Below are 15,181 nucleotides of genomic sequence, written 5' to 3' on the forward strand. Positions count from 1 at the left end.
TTGTCCTGCCATATGTGAAAAATATTGTGAGAAATTAATTATAGCCTTCTCACGTCCAAATAAATTAAATATGTAGTAATGACTTAAATCAATACCTAAGCCCATTGATTAAGTGTCTCCTCATCTAGGATTACCATACAATTTGCCTCATCCCACCCCGCACCACTTATGTTGATGCAAGTATTCATATCATTAAATTTGTTTCTCCAAGTCTTCATGCGATTAATCACATGAACGTGGGTGTAGTTAGTTTTGAATTTCATGTTCATTTTCATAGCTGCTATTTTGTAAGCCTCAGCTTTGAAGTTTTTATCAACTTTCATTCCGGAATCCGCGAGCTCCGCAAGACACGGTATAAGCTCCGCATCATGCTCAGGAAGCCACCACATGTTGGAAACCCCCTTCGAGTTGATGCTAGGAGCCCCACGTGTTGCAGCCCGTGCTCTTTTGTGAGCAGTTTTTTTGATTCTTTTGGAGGGTGAAACCTCCTGGCTCAAACAAATGACATTACTTTCATGTCCACCAGATTCACCGATGGAGGGTGACATTTGTTGTGGACCGCCGCTTTGAGAACTCAAAGAGGGAATGTGCAAGCCTTGGGAACTGTTCAACATGTTAGTGAATGAAACATGTTGGCTAGAGCCACTGTAGTTCCCATCGAATAGAGGAAACTGTGGGAAAGGAGGCATTGCATGAGGCGGATTGAACGGTTGATTTAGATATGGAACCTCTTTTATACACCCAACATTTTGAACTATAATCATTATTGACATGATACAAACGTCCTACATTGACAGATTGAAAATTAGCAAATTTTTTTGTTTGAGATGTGAACATGGTAAAGAGGGGAAACCCTCAAAAGATATCTTCAATCTTACAATCATAAAGCAAGTATACATGCATGCCACTGCAGTTCTTTTCATTACATTTCCTGTTTATTCATTTATCCCTACTATCGCTTCTTATTTACATACCCATAAAACCCCAATCTCTGTGATATTACAAGACCCTGTCAAATTCACAACTAAAGTGCTATTGCTTAAGTGCTATATCAAGGCCCGATCTTGTCATCATTCACAACTAAAGATTACAGAAATGTAATAGAGGGTAATTTCTATCAAAGAAAATCCTACTGAATGTAAAACATCAAAGTTTAGATTTAATTTTTGTCATGCAAAGCAGTTAACTAGTTGTTGCCAGCGCAGATGACAAAATACATAACAGATGACAAACCAACGAGTATTGAGTATGGAGATCAGTTTTTGGTTTTATGACCAACGAGTATATGTTCTTGGTTTTATGACCCAAAATCAAATTCATCAACATCCCCAAAATCAAATTGTAGGAAAATCCCAACAAGTATTGAGTATGGAGATCAGTAATTACGAAAATAAATGTACAGGAACCTTAACAGATAATTTTCGTCAACAGACCAACGCCAAATAGATCAAAAAAAAAAAAAAAATTGGAGTACAAAGAAGAGATTTTTACCGTGGGAGCCTTGAGATCAGAAATCGAAAACCCTAGCGCAAGATCTGGGAACCGAAAACCCTAGATCTGAGGCGATCGGAGAGGGGAAATCGAGAGGTAACTGGAAATGGCGCGAAGGACCAGCAGCTCGCTAGATTTGGGGCGGGAACCAGGGCGAAATTTTCCGCCGACGAACAAGCTCGAGAAATGTCCAGCGAGTGGGGAAATGGGTACGGGAAACGAAGAAATGAGTTTAATAAAGGAAGTGTCAGATTTCATGGCAATTTCCTCTCATTTTAAGAGGAAATACATTTCTATAAAATGAGGGTGTTTTTGACAGTTTTAAGAAAACTTTTCTGTAAAGTTTTGAGAGGAAATACATTTCTATAAAATGAGGGTGTTTTTGACAGTTTTAAGAAAACTTTTCTGTAAAGTTTTTGGGAGCCAAACACGTTTTATAGAATGACAGTTTTAAGAAAACTTTTCTGTAAAGTTTTTGGGAGCCAAACACGTTTTATAGAAATACACAGAAAGTTTTTATTTACAAAATTGCCACTCTGACAGTTTTTGAGAAATGTTTTCTATAAAAACACCCAACCAAAAACAAACAATTTTTTTAAAAATAATAATAATAATAATAACTTGAGTTGAGTTAGATTACACTTTTCGCTCTGGTATAATTAACTCATTGATGATGGTGGCGTGGAAAGTAAGCAAAAGGTAGGGGGGCGTTTGAACAGGCTTCTTCTCATAATTAATTCCGGCTCCTCACGCGCCGCAATGGCCGTTATTTTTTGTCTTTCGTCACTATGAGCAGCACCGAGTCTCATCAGAAGTAACGTGGACCAACTTTTGTGACCGCGACTTTGGGACCCACCTTTTTAAGATTGGGGAAAAAAGGAAATATCAGCTTGTGAAGTCCCTGTCGATGCGATGGACGGGGGACAAATGAATAATGGGCTGTTTGGTTGGTTTTTTTCCCCTCATTACCTGTTAAAACTAACAGCTTCATAGCTTTCTTGTCAAAACGTTATTATTAGGAACGTTTTGACAACAAGCTGTTAGTTTTGACAGGGAATCAGAGACAAAAGAAGCAAAACAAACAGCCCCTAAAGATACCAAAGGTCAAAGTATGTGATAGATGCGTTATTTATATACACTTTTTTTTTATTGATATTATGTTATTTTTATTTAACTTAAAATTGAGAATAAAAGGTATCATCATATGCCGTTTGTGTTATATACACTCCCCGTTTACCATTTGGAAAAAAATAATTTCAAATAAAAAAGAATATCCATGTATTTTACTAGGGCTTTGGCTTGAGCGCAATCTGATGTTTATCAGCTGCCTTCTGTGTGAACGCCCAGATACTAATTTAAATTAAAAGCAAGCTTGGAGTGTGTTTATCAAGCGCTTCATTTTCCGGAAGTATGTATTAAGCTGGCACCAACAGATATATCAGATTCTGTCTAACAGATAAAACATAAACCTGTTTTGGATGCAAGCATATCTTCAACTTCAAAAACCTGTCAACCAAATGCCAGTAAATGTTTTGTTGTTTCTGTTGTAGCCAGCCATGGAGTTTGTTATTGGTGATTGGTTAGTTTGTGATTCAATCTGATCCACAATTTGTGGGCACAGGCTTTCTTTAGATATCCCTATGTATATATATATAACCAAGTATTCTAATGAAAATGTGTGTTAGACAGAGTGGACGTAGGCTTTCTTTGGCCGAACCACAATACATCTTTTTGTCCTCTTTTCTATTTCTGTTTCTTTTTTTTTCTTAACATGGTATCAGAGAATGGTTCTGAAGCTCGATGATTGATTAAGGGTCGATGGTCAGGCCGGAGATCCCACCATTCATTGAGTTTGCAAGATCCAACTCTTTCTTTTCTGATCTCGTCTATTCGTCATGGGTGACTCTACTCAAGCCAACAAAGAGCTCGGCAACACTGATTCACCCTACTTTCTTCATTCTTCTGACAATCCAGGAGTCTCCATTGTCACTCAAAATCTGACTGGGGAAAATTATGCAACATGGTCTCGTGCCATACGAATGGCACTTCTTGCCAAGAATAAATATGGGTTCATTGATGGAACCATCGAGAAGCCTAGTCCTTCAGATCCCAAAGCATCTCAATGGGAGAGATGCAACAAAATGGTGTATTCCTGGATTCTCAACTCAGTTCACAATGACATTGCTAATAGTGTGATGTATGCAGAGACGGCACAGGAGGTATGGCTCGAGCTAAGTGATCGTTTTTCTCAACAAAATGCTCCCCGCATATTCCAACTTTCTCGTGCCATTGCTACTCATGAACAAGGTACATCCTCCATTGCCTCTTATTTTACTGGGCTCAAAGCACTATGGGACGAACTATATTCCTATAATGTCGTACCGCCATGTACCTGTGGATCTTCTAAAGAACTCATGAACATTCATCAAAGAGAGAAAGTCATGCAGTTCCTCATGGGTTTAAATGAAAGCTACAATGCAATACGCAGTCAGATTCTCTTGATGGAACCCTTACCTACTGTCAATCGTGCATACTCACTGCTACTTCAGGAAGAAAGACACCGTGACCTCCGTATGGCTCCTCCATGAAGCCGCAGCCCTCGCCGTCAACCACTCTGGCCCTAAAGGGAAAGCCCCCCTGCATTGTGACCATTGCAAGCGGAATAACCATACAATCGATCGATGCTTTCTCCTTCATGGTTTTCCACCGAAGAACAATAGTCGACGCCATCAGGGAAAGCCCAAAGGTAATCAGTATAATACTCAACACAATGGACGCACTCTTCCCATTGCTGGATCTGTCAACAGTGCAGAAGAATGCAAACAACATTCAGTCATTTCACCTGAACAGTATCAACAATTGATGACATTACTCTCAACGGTGATGCCCACCAACTCACCTGCCTCAACCGCCACTGTCTCTGGTAATATTGCTTGTCTTACCACTTCTCCTTCTATTCATTGGGTTATTGATACTGGAGCTACCCATCATATAGCGTGCTCTAAATCTTTGTTTACCTCTCTTAAACCTCAGTCCAACATATCTCCAGTGACCCTTCCCAATGGTCAGACTGCTAACATCTCCTTTACAGGAACTGTGGCACTACCCAATGGACTTCGTCTAGATGATGTTCTTTATATTCCTTCTTTTAACCTTAATCTTCTATCTATTCCTCAATTAACCAGGACAACACCCTGTTTTGCCACATTCCACACTGATCATTGTCTTATTCAGGACCTTCAATCGAGGAAGACGATTGGTCGGGGTAAACTCCATGGAGGCCTCTACATCCTTGATTCGACCCAAGTCAACGCTGTCTCCACCATTGGTCGGGGTAAACTCCATGGAGGCCTCTACATCCTTGATTCGACCCAAGTCAACGCTGTCTCCACCAACCTTGTCCCTACTTTTGATCGCTGGCATTGGCGTTTGGGCCACCCCTCGTCCGAGCGATTAAAGTTCCTTTCCAAGTTAATTCCTAGTATTTCCATTTCTACAGATTGTATCTGCAATATATGTCCATTGGCAAAACAAACCAGACTTCCTTTTCCAAATAGTTCTATTTCCAGCAAGCATGTTTTCAGTCTAATTCATTGTGACATTTGGGGTGGCTATCGTGTAGCCTCTTTATCGGGGGCCCATTATTTTTTAACCATTGTAGATGATTTTTCTCGTGCCACTTGGGTATTTTTAATGCGTCAAAAATTGGAAACTCCATCCGTTCTATGCAATTTCATATCATATGTTAAGACGCAATTTAATATCCTTGTCCAAACTCTTCGCACGGACAACGGCCAAGAATTCCTTGCCAATGACCTTCAAAATTTTCTCCATACTCGTGGCATCATTCATCAACGTAGCTATATTCACACCAGCCAACAAAATGGCATAGTGGAACGAAAACATCGTCATTTACTAGATGTTGCTCGGGCCCTTCGTTTTCAAGCCCATCTACCTTTCAGTTTTTGGGGTGACTGCATTCTTACTGCAACCTATCTCATCAATAAAATACCCACAAAACTATTATCTGAGAAAAGTCCCCAAGAGGTTCTCCCCGGATCTGTACCATCCTATCACAACCTCCGGGTCTTTGGATGTCTTTGTTATGCCCGGAACTCTTACATATCTCATAAATTCGATGCCCGCGCTCTTCCCGGGATTTTTGTTGGCTACCCTCTTGGTTAGAAAGGATATCGAGTTTATGACCTTGCCTCCAAGAAAATATACGTCAGTCGCGATGTTGTCTTTCATGAGACCATTTTTCCTTTCAGAGACACTGAAACAACTACATCTACATCTTTACCACTGCCTATCACTTATGACAATGGTTATACCGAGCTCATTAAACTTCAGTCCCCAACCAACATTAGCGTCGACACCAGGTTGCCATCCATCAACCTGACATTGACAATACTCATTGTGATCAAACAACTCCTGACCAAGCCGTCGTTCACCAACCTAACCCTGCCCTGCAAGTCAGTAATGAAATTGTTCCTATGCCTCGACGCTCTGGTCGTATCTCGAGACCACCTCCTTACTTGCAGGATTTTGCCAATTCTATTGTGGGTACACCAGCAGCTAAAGAATCCACATCTCACCCCATTTCTTCCTACCTCAAGTACTCGCACCTTTCCTCTACACACCGGTCCTATGTTGCTGCTATCACTTCTTCCATCACCCCTGTTACCTTTGCTCAGGCCAATCAATCGCAACAATGGCGCAAAGCTATGGCACATGAACTCCAAGCTCTTGAAGCTAATAAAACTTGGCATCTCACACCTCTACCTCCAGGAAAACACACTATTGGTTGCAAGTGGGTCTATAAAATCAAATACAAGCCTGATGGATCAATCGAACGCTACAAAGCCCGACTTGTTGCCAAGGGTTTTACCCAACTCGAAGGTCTAGATTACCATGAAACCTTCGCCCCTGTTGCCAAGCTTGTTACCGTCAGATGTCTCTTAGCCATTGCCTCCATTAAACATTGGCCTCTTCACCAATTGGACGTAAATAATGCTTTCTTACATGGCGACTTACACGAAGAGGTCTACATGAAACCACCTCCAGGCCTTTCTATTGGTTCTACCAAACTCGTATGTCGGCTACAAAAGTCCCTTTACGGCTTAAAACAAGCATCCCGCAACTGGTTTTCTAAACTATCTACTGCCTTGATCTCACATGATTTTATCCCTTCTAAGGCAGACTACTCTCTTTTTAGCAAATTCACCAAGGCAGGTTGCATCCATGTCCTTGTTTATGTCGACGATATTATTGTCACTGGGGATGACTCCAATGGCATAATCGCCATCAAACGCTCCCTTCACTCAAGCTTCCATATCAAAGACTTAGGCACCCTCAAATATTTCCTCGGCATTGAGATTGCCCGTTCCTCTCAAGGCATCTTTCTCAACCAACGCAAATACGTCCTTGATTTACTTAATGATTCTGGCCTTCTTGGAGCACGACCAGTGGCTTTTCCAATGGAACAACACCTCAAACTTTCTGCCACTAATGGCACGCCCTTGGAAAATCCGACCAGTGGCTTTTCCAATGGAACAACACCTCAAACTTTCTGCCACTAATGGCACGCCCTTGGAAAATCCATCTACTTATCGTCGCTTAATCGGACGTCTCATTTACTTGACTATCACCCGTCCTGACATAACCTACTCCGTTCACATCTTGAGTCAGTTCATGCATAAACCTCTTCAACCTCACTATAATGCTGCTCTTCGCTTGCTACGCTATCTTAAAGGTACCCCAGGTAAAGGCATTCTCTTGCCATCCACTGGTTCACTTCATCTCACGGGCTATTGCGACTCTGATTGGGCGAGCTGCCCGATGACTCGTCGCTCTACTAGTGGTTATTTTACTATGCTCGGTTCCTGCCCTATCTCCTGGAAAACAAAGAAGCAAGTTACTGTGGCTCGTTCATCTTGTGAAGCCGAATATCGCTCCATGGCCTTGCTTTGTTGTGAATTAGTTTGGTTGAAATCCTTACTACAGGATCTCCATATTTCCCATTCGGAGCCTATCACTCTTCATTGTGACAACAAAGCCGCGCTCCATATTGCCACCAATCCTGTTTTCCATGAACGGACCAAACATATTGAATTAGATTGCCACTTTGTTCGTGACAAGATCACTGATGGGCTCATCAAGCCTTCATACATGCCCACCGACAATCAGTTGGCTGATCTATTTACAAAAGCTCTAGGCAAGGACAGGCTTCTACTTCTACTTGGCAAGTTGGGCATGTATGATATCCATGCTTCAACTTGAAGGGGCGTATTAAGCTGGCACCAACAGATATATCAGATTCTGTCTAACAGATAAAACATAAACCTGTTTTGGATGCAAGCATATCTTCAACTTCAAAAACCTGTCAACCAAATGCCAGTAAATGTTTTGTTGTTTCTGTTGTAGCCAGCCATGGAGTTTGTTATTGGTGATTGGTTAGTTTGTGATTCAATCTGATCCACAATTTGTGGGCACAGGCTTTCTTTAGATATCCCTATGTATATATATATAACCAAGTATTCTAATGAAAATGTGTGTTAGACAGAGTGGACGTAGGCTTTCTTTGGCCGAACCACAATACATCTTTTTGTCCTCTTTTCTATTTCTGTTTCTTTTTTTTTCTTAACAGTATGTGACCCATCCTGCTGAGCAAGAGCCAAGAACCTTTTTCTTGCCCTCTTGCATGCCCTCCGTTGAAAATTGCTTTACTAATTAATATGCCATTTTTTTTTGTTAAAGTAAAGCTTTGCTTCAAAAAGTATTTTCGGATTTTCTTCCAGGAACAAAAGATTGAGCATGCTAGTGAAAATAGTGCCACCACTAGATAGCTAGTTTTATAATTATTTACTGGTACGTAATTAAATATTAGATGGTTTTAGTTGCTAGCGACGCTAAGGGGCTGTTTGGTTCGCTATTATAATGGGTGGAAAACTCAGAAAACCCCTCCACGTCAGATTTTTAGCCCTCCACGTCAGTTTTTTTTGTTTCCGTTTATTTCTTTGTGCCGCTTTGGTTCGCTCGGATGGAAGAGGGAAAACTCTGCTGAAATCGCCGCCAACTCAGATTTTTTTCCCTCTCCGATTTCCTTCCCCAACCGAGTGAAATTGATGAAAACTTTGCCACGTCAGATTTTTTCCTTCTCTGCTTTATTTACAAAAGTTTTCCTTTTTTTTCTATGCGAACCAAACATAAGAAAAATAAATACATTGGTTTCCCACCATTTTTTATGTGCGAACCAAAACAAAACAATCTATTTCTTGGAAAAGTTTAGAAAATTCAAAACTTATGTTTCTTTACATGGAATTGTATTTTCCTATATCAAGGAAACGAACCAAACAACCCCTAAAGAAAAAAATAAGGAAAACTCACATATCGCATAAAGCGACTGTATCATGATGACCAACGTTAGAGTTAGAATGTAATAATTAATTTTAGAGATACTATTATTTAATAATTGGAGGTTATAGAAATGTGGAAATTCAAGAGAATTTATGTAATATGCAATCTGATTATTCTGTTTTTATTATCTTCTTATTAATGAAACAAAATATGACTTTTTATCTTTCCCGTGAAAACGTCAACACCCAACTAATACTTCTGCTACTTCCAAGCAAAAAAGTGTGTTTGGTTCTCTGAAAAACTTACTTCCAATACTTCCCTAAATGCTTATGTGGCGCCTACGTGTCATCCTTACTTCCAAAATATTTTTCTAATCCTCAATACTCAGAAGTAGCTCGGAAGTAGTTGAAATGCATATTAATTATGACATAAATAATTTTTTTATTAATATTTCCTTTATTAGTTACTTCTAACAACTCTTCATTGATAAAATTACTTCCTAATAATATTTTCAAATGTTATCCAAACAAAAAAAGTAAATGAAAAGGAAGAAGTTCTACTTCCATTACTTCTAAAAATATATGAAACAAACAAAAAAAATGCTATTTCCACTACTTCCTACTTCATAGCTTTGAAAGTTACTTCTATAACATACTTCTTACTTCTAATACTTCCATTATCCAAACGGGCCCTAAGATGGAAGACTTTTGCAAATACGTACGATTTCTTTTTTCCATTTTCAAAAAAATATGACTTCTTTTTGTGCGTTGTACGTGCAACCTTGAACCTGCTTGACCACAACGCATGAGGTCCCCTTCAATAATCTTGAAAACAACTACCGATAATAAGGAAAACACTACAGACACACCCTCAACCACACCTTGGGACACACCCCTCTCACAGCTACAGTGCACGGGGCCCACTTTAGATTTTTTTAAAAATCTAAAGTGGGCCCCGTGCACTGTAGCTATAAAAAATCTAAAGTGGACCCCGTGCACTGTAGCTGAGAGAGGGGGTGTGTCCCAAGATGTGGTTGGGGGTGTGCGCGTAGTGTCACTCCGATAATAATTGTCCAATGTGATTCTTTTTTTAGGCTCACTCACCTTAGTTGGTTCCACTGGCTTCTTCGGAAAATATACCGCCATGGAAAAAAAACTCAGAAAAAAAAAGCTTCAAAAAAATATCCTCCTTAATGACATGCTATAAAAAATAAAATCACATAACATGTATTCATCTTACTTTTTACCGAAGAGCAAAGAATTGACGTTAAAAACTCTTCATTAGGATTTAGAGGCTCTCCTTTCTTCCCACCTACTTCAGAAAACAATTCATGGCCTTTAATTTTCATAACCATAAAAGTCATAATTTGACTCATAAACCTCTATCGAACAATTGTATAAAAAAACCACACGCATCAACATCAAAAAAAAAAAAAAAAAAAAAAAAAAAAAAATCGGCTTCGACTAATTCAACTTGCAATATCGTTGTTGCATCTACCATCACTCCCTCAAACCCACTTTCTCATTATTAGAATAAAAACACTTTTGTACAGTTTTAATTTGCTCTACCTAATCACCGCTTGCCACTTAAATTACGAACTATTTCCGCATAAACATTTCTCTTCCTATTTGTGTTGGGGAATATAATGGCGTGTGCATGAGCTCAATGTTTCTTTCTAAATATGGGCATAGTTTGTTATCATAAGAGCAATCATCTTAAATGCAATAAAATTTCCCAAAAAAAAAATCAGAGAACTTGACGATCGAGCACGTACGTGGAAATATAATAGTCCCATCTTAATTATGCATTATCTGCAACCTATCTCTTTGGTGATTTCATGGCAAGCCTCAACTAACTTTATATAATTTCTAAAGAAACTTGCACGATATCAATTGCTAACGTCATCACTATATAAAGCGCGAAGTGTGAGCGGCCAAACAATGAGCTTGATAAGTGGGATATGGATACTCTCTACTACAAAAAATAGTAGAAATACAATTATTTTTAATCTCAATCGTTGATTACTTAGTAGACAGTTATGATACAATCTAAATCTAACACTCATCATATTCCCGTGTATTACGCTCATTCCTAGTATACTCTCCTTCATTAAAAAATTTATTTCATAAGGAAAGTTTCTGGAGTTATGTTAAGTACCTAGTTCATGAACAATTAATTTATGGCAAATTTCTTCTTTAATAACTCAAGCATATGATATATCGGAATCAAGTTCGAACAATTTAATTAAACGAAATAAAGTGAATTAGAATACTCACTGTGATAAGAAGTATTGCCATTATAAATCTTTAATTTAAGAATAAACTCATGATCTCCTATAAAGAACACTCAAAATATGAGGCAACAAATCCAAAAAATCCAAAATGGGCGACGATAAACAATACAATTTCCATCCCATTTGTCAATAAAACGAAATATATTTAGTGCCTTTTTTTATTTTTATTGATATTGAAATAACGCACGTAATTTAGCCTCCTATTTTACAAATAACACAAAGCCGCAACTCAAAAATAACGTGAAAAAAAGTCAAGTACCCGAACAAATAACAACCCACCACGTGTCTTGTAACTGGCACCAGTCAGTAAATTTATAGGACACCTGCCAGTCTCTGCACACACGCGTCGACCTATGATTGGTTGCTAGTAAGCGATCGGTCTCATCTGACGTCAGGATCGACGTCTATTGCTTGCAATTTAAGCGGTTGATTAATTAATATAATCACTGTTTTAACTTAATTAAATAACCCCAAAGCTAAATTTGAGAGCTTATATAAACACACTCCCCTCTACGTTCTCTCCCCAAGAGAGCTCCACAAAAAGATTTTCCACTTCTCGGTGAGCATCTGAGCGTTCTAAAATTTCTTTTCCAGTCCTTTTTCTTCGTAAAAACGCCCTCTCTTCTTCTTCTTCTTCTTCTTCTTCAACCTCCTCCTCCGCTGGGGTCTTTTTCTGCAAATTTCTGTCCTGCTGCTGCAAAAGAATTTTCAAAATTTGGGTTTAGGTTGTTTGAAGGGATAGAAGTTTCTGAACGAAGATCCAGATCCTTTTTTTTTCTTCTGGGTTTTTGGTTTCGTTAGCCAAAGAGGGTTCTTTTTTCTGCAACCCATCAGGCTATTTTATTTTACGTTTATTTTTAGTATTTTTATCTCTTTTTATAGATCAAAGAGGCTACTTTTTTTAGCTATCCTCTTAGATTTACTGCAGAGACCCAGTTTCCTGTTCTTTGGTTTTGTTTGAGAACAAAGTTGGGTTCTTTTTCTCATCTTCTTTGTTTAATTTTTCTCATTTAAGATTCTTCCAGTTTTAATGGCTACTGCTGTAGATTTCAGTGAGGAGCTCATGCAAGCACTCGAACCTTTTATCAAAGGTGCTTCATCTTCCTCAACCTCCTCATATTCTCCTCCTTCTTATTCCTCATCTTCTCCGTCATCAACCATCACCCTTGATTCTCCCTACTCCTATTCTCCCTACTCCTATTCTCCCCTCCCCTCTTTTCAAAATCCCACCTTTGATCACTCCTCGCCATCAAACTCCAGTCTTTTGAGCATGGACCAGCCTGATCTGAGCCAAGTTGGGCCAGTTGGGCTGACCCAACTGAGCCCACTTCAGATCCAGCAGATCCAAGCTCAAATCCAGCTCAACCACCAACACCAGCTAATGGTCTCCAGAACCCTGCAAGCTAGAAATTACCATAACACCCTCGGTGTAAAGCCCCAGCCCATGAAGCTCCAGGCCTCGGTCGCTGCACCTCAGTCAAAACCCACGAAGCTCTACAGAGGGGTGAGGCAAAGGCACTGGGGTAAATGGGTTGCAGAGATCAGACTGCCGAAGAATCGAACCAGGCTTTGGCTTGGAACCTTTGACACTGCTGAAGAAGCTGCCTTGGCCTATGACAAGGCTGCTTACAAATTGAGAGGGGACTACGCGAGGCTCAATTTCCCTAACCTGAAGCATACCCATCTGGCTGGCAACCCTCTGCACTCGTCTGTTGATGCCAAGCTCGAAGCAATTTGCCAGACCCTGGAGAGCCCTGGGAAGAAGAAGGTTAGCACCGGGTCGAAGCCTGAGCCGGTTGTTTCATCGCCGACTGTTGAGACCGAGGAGGAGTCTTCCTCTTCTTCTTCGGTGACGGGGGCGACGAATTCTCCGGTTTCAGAGATCGAGAGCTTGGATTTCAATGAGGTGCCGTGGGATGAGACTGAGGACTTTGTGTTGAGGAAATACCCATCCTATGAGATTGATTGGGATTCTATATTGTCTTCAGCTTAGTAGTGTCTGGTTTGTGCTTGTTGTTGTTAGATTTGGGGGTCTTTAGTGGCTGTTGCAAATGGAGTTTTTGGCATTTGCATAGCCTTGTTCAGGGATTTTTAGTTTAGTTTATTTTTTTTTCTTTCTTTTAGAGTGTAAGAACTCATGGCCTCTGCTGATTATTTTTGCTTGGCGAGGCCGTTGAGGGGTTAAGTGTACTACTATTGTCAGTTCCAGGTGTAACTCTTCTCTGTTGCAGCTTTGTAAGTATGAGTGTATCTTGTGTTTAATTAAGGTATATTTGTAGTTTTTGATGTTGTGTGTGTGTCTCTTATTGTTGGCTTGATTCCATGTTGTATGTGATCCTTGTGTCTCAGTTCGTGTATGTGATGTGAGGAGAGACCTGAGCACAGTTGATGATTGGTTTGGGAAGCAAATTTGACAGGATGTTTTGTTGTAATCTTTATTTGAGTTTCAACAGCATTTTATAACGAGGACGACGATGTTTTAATGGGTGAGGAGGAAGGTTGACTTGAAATTATCTCCCATCTCCTGAATCCTTCTTCCCTCAACTGCTTCACTTGACTATTGAGATGCCCTCATGATTGGGATTTTTTTTTTATCTACAAGAGAGAACTATGAGTTTCATTTGGATTGGAATCCTCTACTAAGTCATAGTGCTTCCTAATATCTCTTAATACATCTTTACCTTTCATTGCGTTGTACCTCATCGTATTTTGTGCTTATGCATAAAATGAAAGATGAAGATGCATTAGAAGATATTAGGAGACATTATGCCTTAGTTGAGGATCTCAATCCGTTTCGTTCAAGAGTCACTAAAAAAAAAGTTGAATACGCTTTAACAGAGAGAAGTGTCGGAATAAATCTCATGTGAAGGCTTCTCCTGATTCATTTGTACGACCTTAGCATATGTGAAGTCGCTGTGAATAAATCTCATGTGCATTCTTGTTTTTCTCCCCCCTCCCAAGATGAGGCCTTCCCCTTCTCTGAAATATAAAGCCTAAACATGATGAGGAAAAGCTTTTGTCAATTGATTTGCTACAATAATATTTTTCTTGTCAGGAAATATAAGTTTCGCTCAGGTTGAAGTTGAAAGGGAAGTATAACCACTAACATCAATAATATCCCTAGAGGACCAAAGGCCACACTGCTGGAATTTGGATTTCTTTCATACTCTCTGGGGTTGTTTGTTTTGCTTATTTTGCCCCTGATTCCTGTCAAAACTGACAGCTTTCTTTCTTATCAAAACGTCCTAAAAAAAACGTTTTGACAAGAAAGCTGTGGTCAGTTTTGGACAGGAAATCAGGGCCAAAAGAAACCAACCAAACAGCCCCTCTGCAATTTCTAGTCACATGGAATTATTTGCCACTTGTGCTCAGGCCCTGCGATTATAATGCAATCAGCTCGCTCCTTATAAAATCAAAAAATAGTCACATCATCGCCTACCGTTTGTCCTGGCTTAAGAAAAAGCTGGCACAATTACTGTTTGGCTATATGTTAAATCAAACCACGTGGCCTGATAATTCAAACGCAAATTGCACGATCATTGAGTTTAAATTTCCCAGTCAGCCAACCAACTTTTTTCATAATTTGGGTCTGAAATCTTTAGGTGTTTTCTGAAAGCAAAAGTTGTTATCTGCTACTGAAATTAGCTAGTTTGGGAGAACTTCAAAGGGTTGATGATACGGCATGGGTCACCATGCCCAATGAGGCAAGGTTGCTTCTATTATTTGGAAGCTCAAATTTCTCAACAAGTTATCAGTCTTTTTCTGTATGCCAACTAGTCTTCTAGATTTTATGGCGAGTCATTCTCACCAAGTATATAGCCTAGAGGTTAACGTCTAAGCCCGAAAAAAGGTCCAAAAAAAAAAAAAAAAATCTTCATGATCAAGATCTTGTTTCCAACAAATGGCTTTTGATTGGATGGTCAAGATAAGAGCTAAATTTCTATCAATTTAATTAAAGATAATTACCAATAATATTAGCTCCATGGCCTAGTAACGAAAGAATCCTATCAACGCGCCCCCCGCGTTGAAGCAGAGTGT

General features: G+C 39.6%; 2 protein-coding genes across 2 annotated transcripts; both read left to right on the plus strand.

The window, feature by feature from the left end:
* LOC109832512 lies at window positions 3,120-8,000 on the plus strand. The gene is made up of 8 exons (XM_020399863.1): window positions 3,120-3,681; window positions 3,799-4,067; window positions 4,342-4,620; window positions 4,726-4,866; window positions 5,874-6,393; window positions 6,457-6,544; window positions 6,626-7,009; window positions 7,326-8,000. Exons 1-8 carry the CDS (start codon window positions 3,387-3,389, stop codon window positions 7,771-7,773), a joined length of 2,424 nt encoding a protein of 807 aa, XP_020255452.1. The 5' UTR covers window positions 3,120-3,386; the 3' UTR covers window positions 7,774-8,000.
* LOC109832686 (ethylene-responsive transcription factor RAP2-4-like) lies at window positions 11,658-13,429 on the plus strand. The gene has a single exon (XM_020400092.1). It carries the CDS (start codon window positions 12,174-12,176, stop codon window positions 13,134-13,136), a length of 963 nt encoding a protein of 320 aa, XP_020255681.1. The 5' UTR covers window positions 11,658-12,173; the 3' UTR covers window positions 13,137-13,429.

Source organism: Asparagus officinalis, chromosome 3, assembly GCF_001876935.1.
Source record: "Asparagus officinalis chromosome 3, Aspof.V1, whole genome shotgun sequence".
Lineage (NCBI taxonomy): Eukaryota > Viridiplantae > Streptophyta > Magnoliopsida > Asparagales > Asparagaceae > Asparagus > Asparagus officinalis.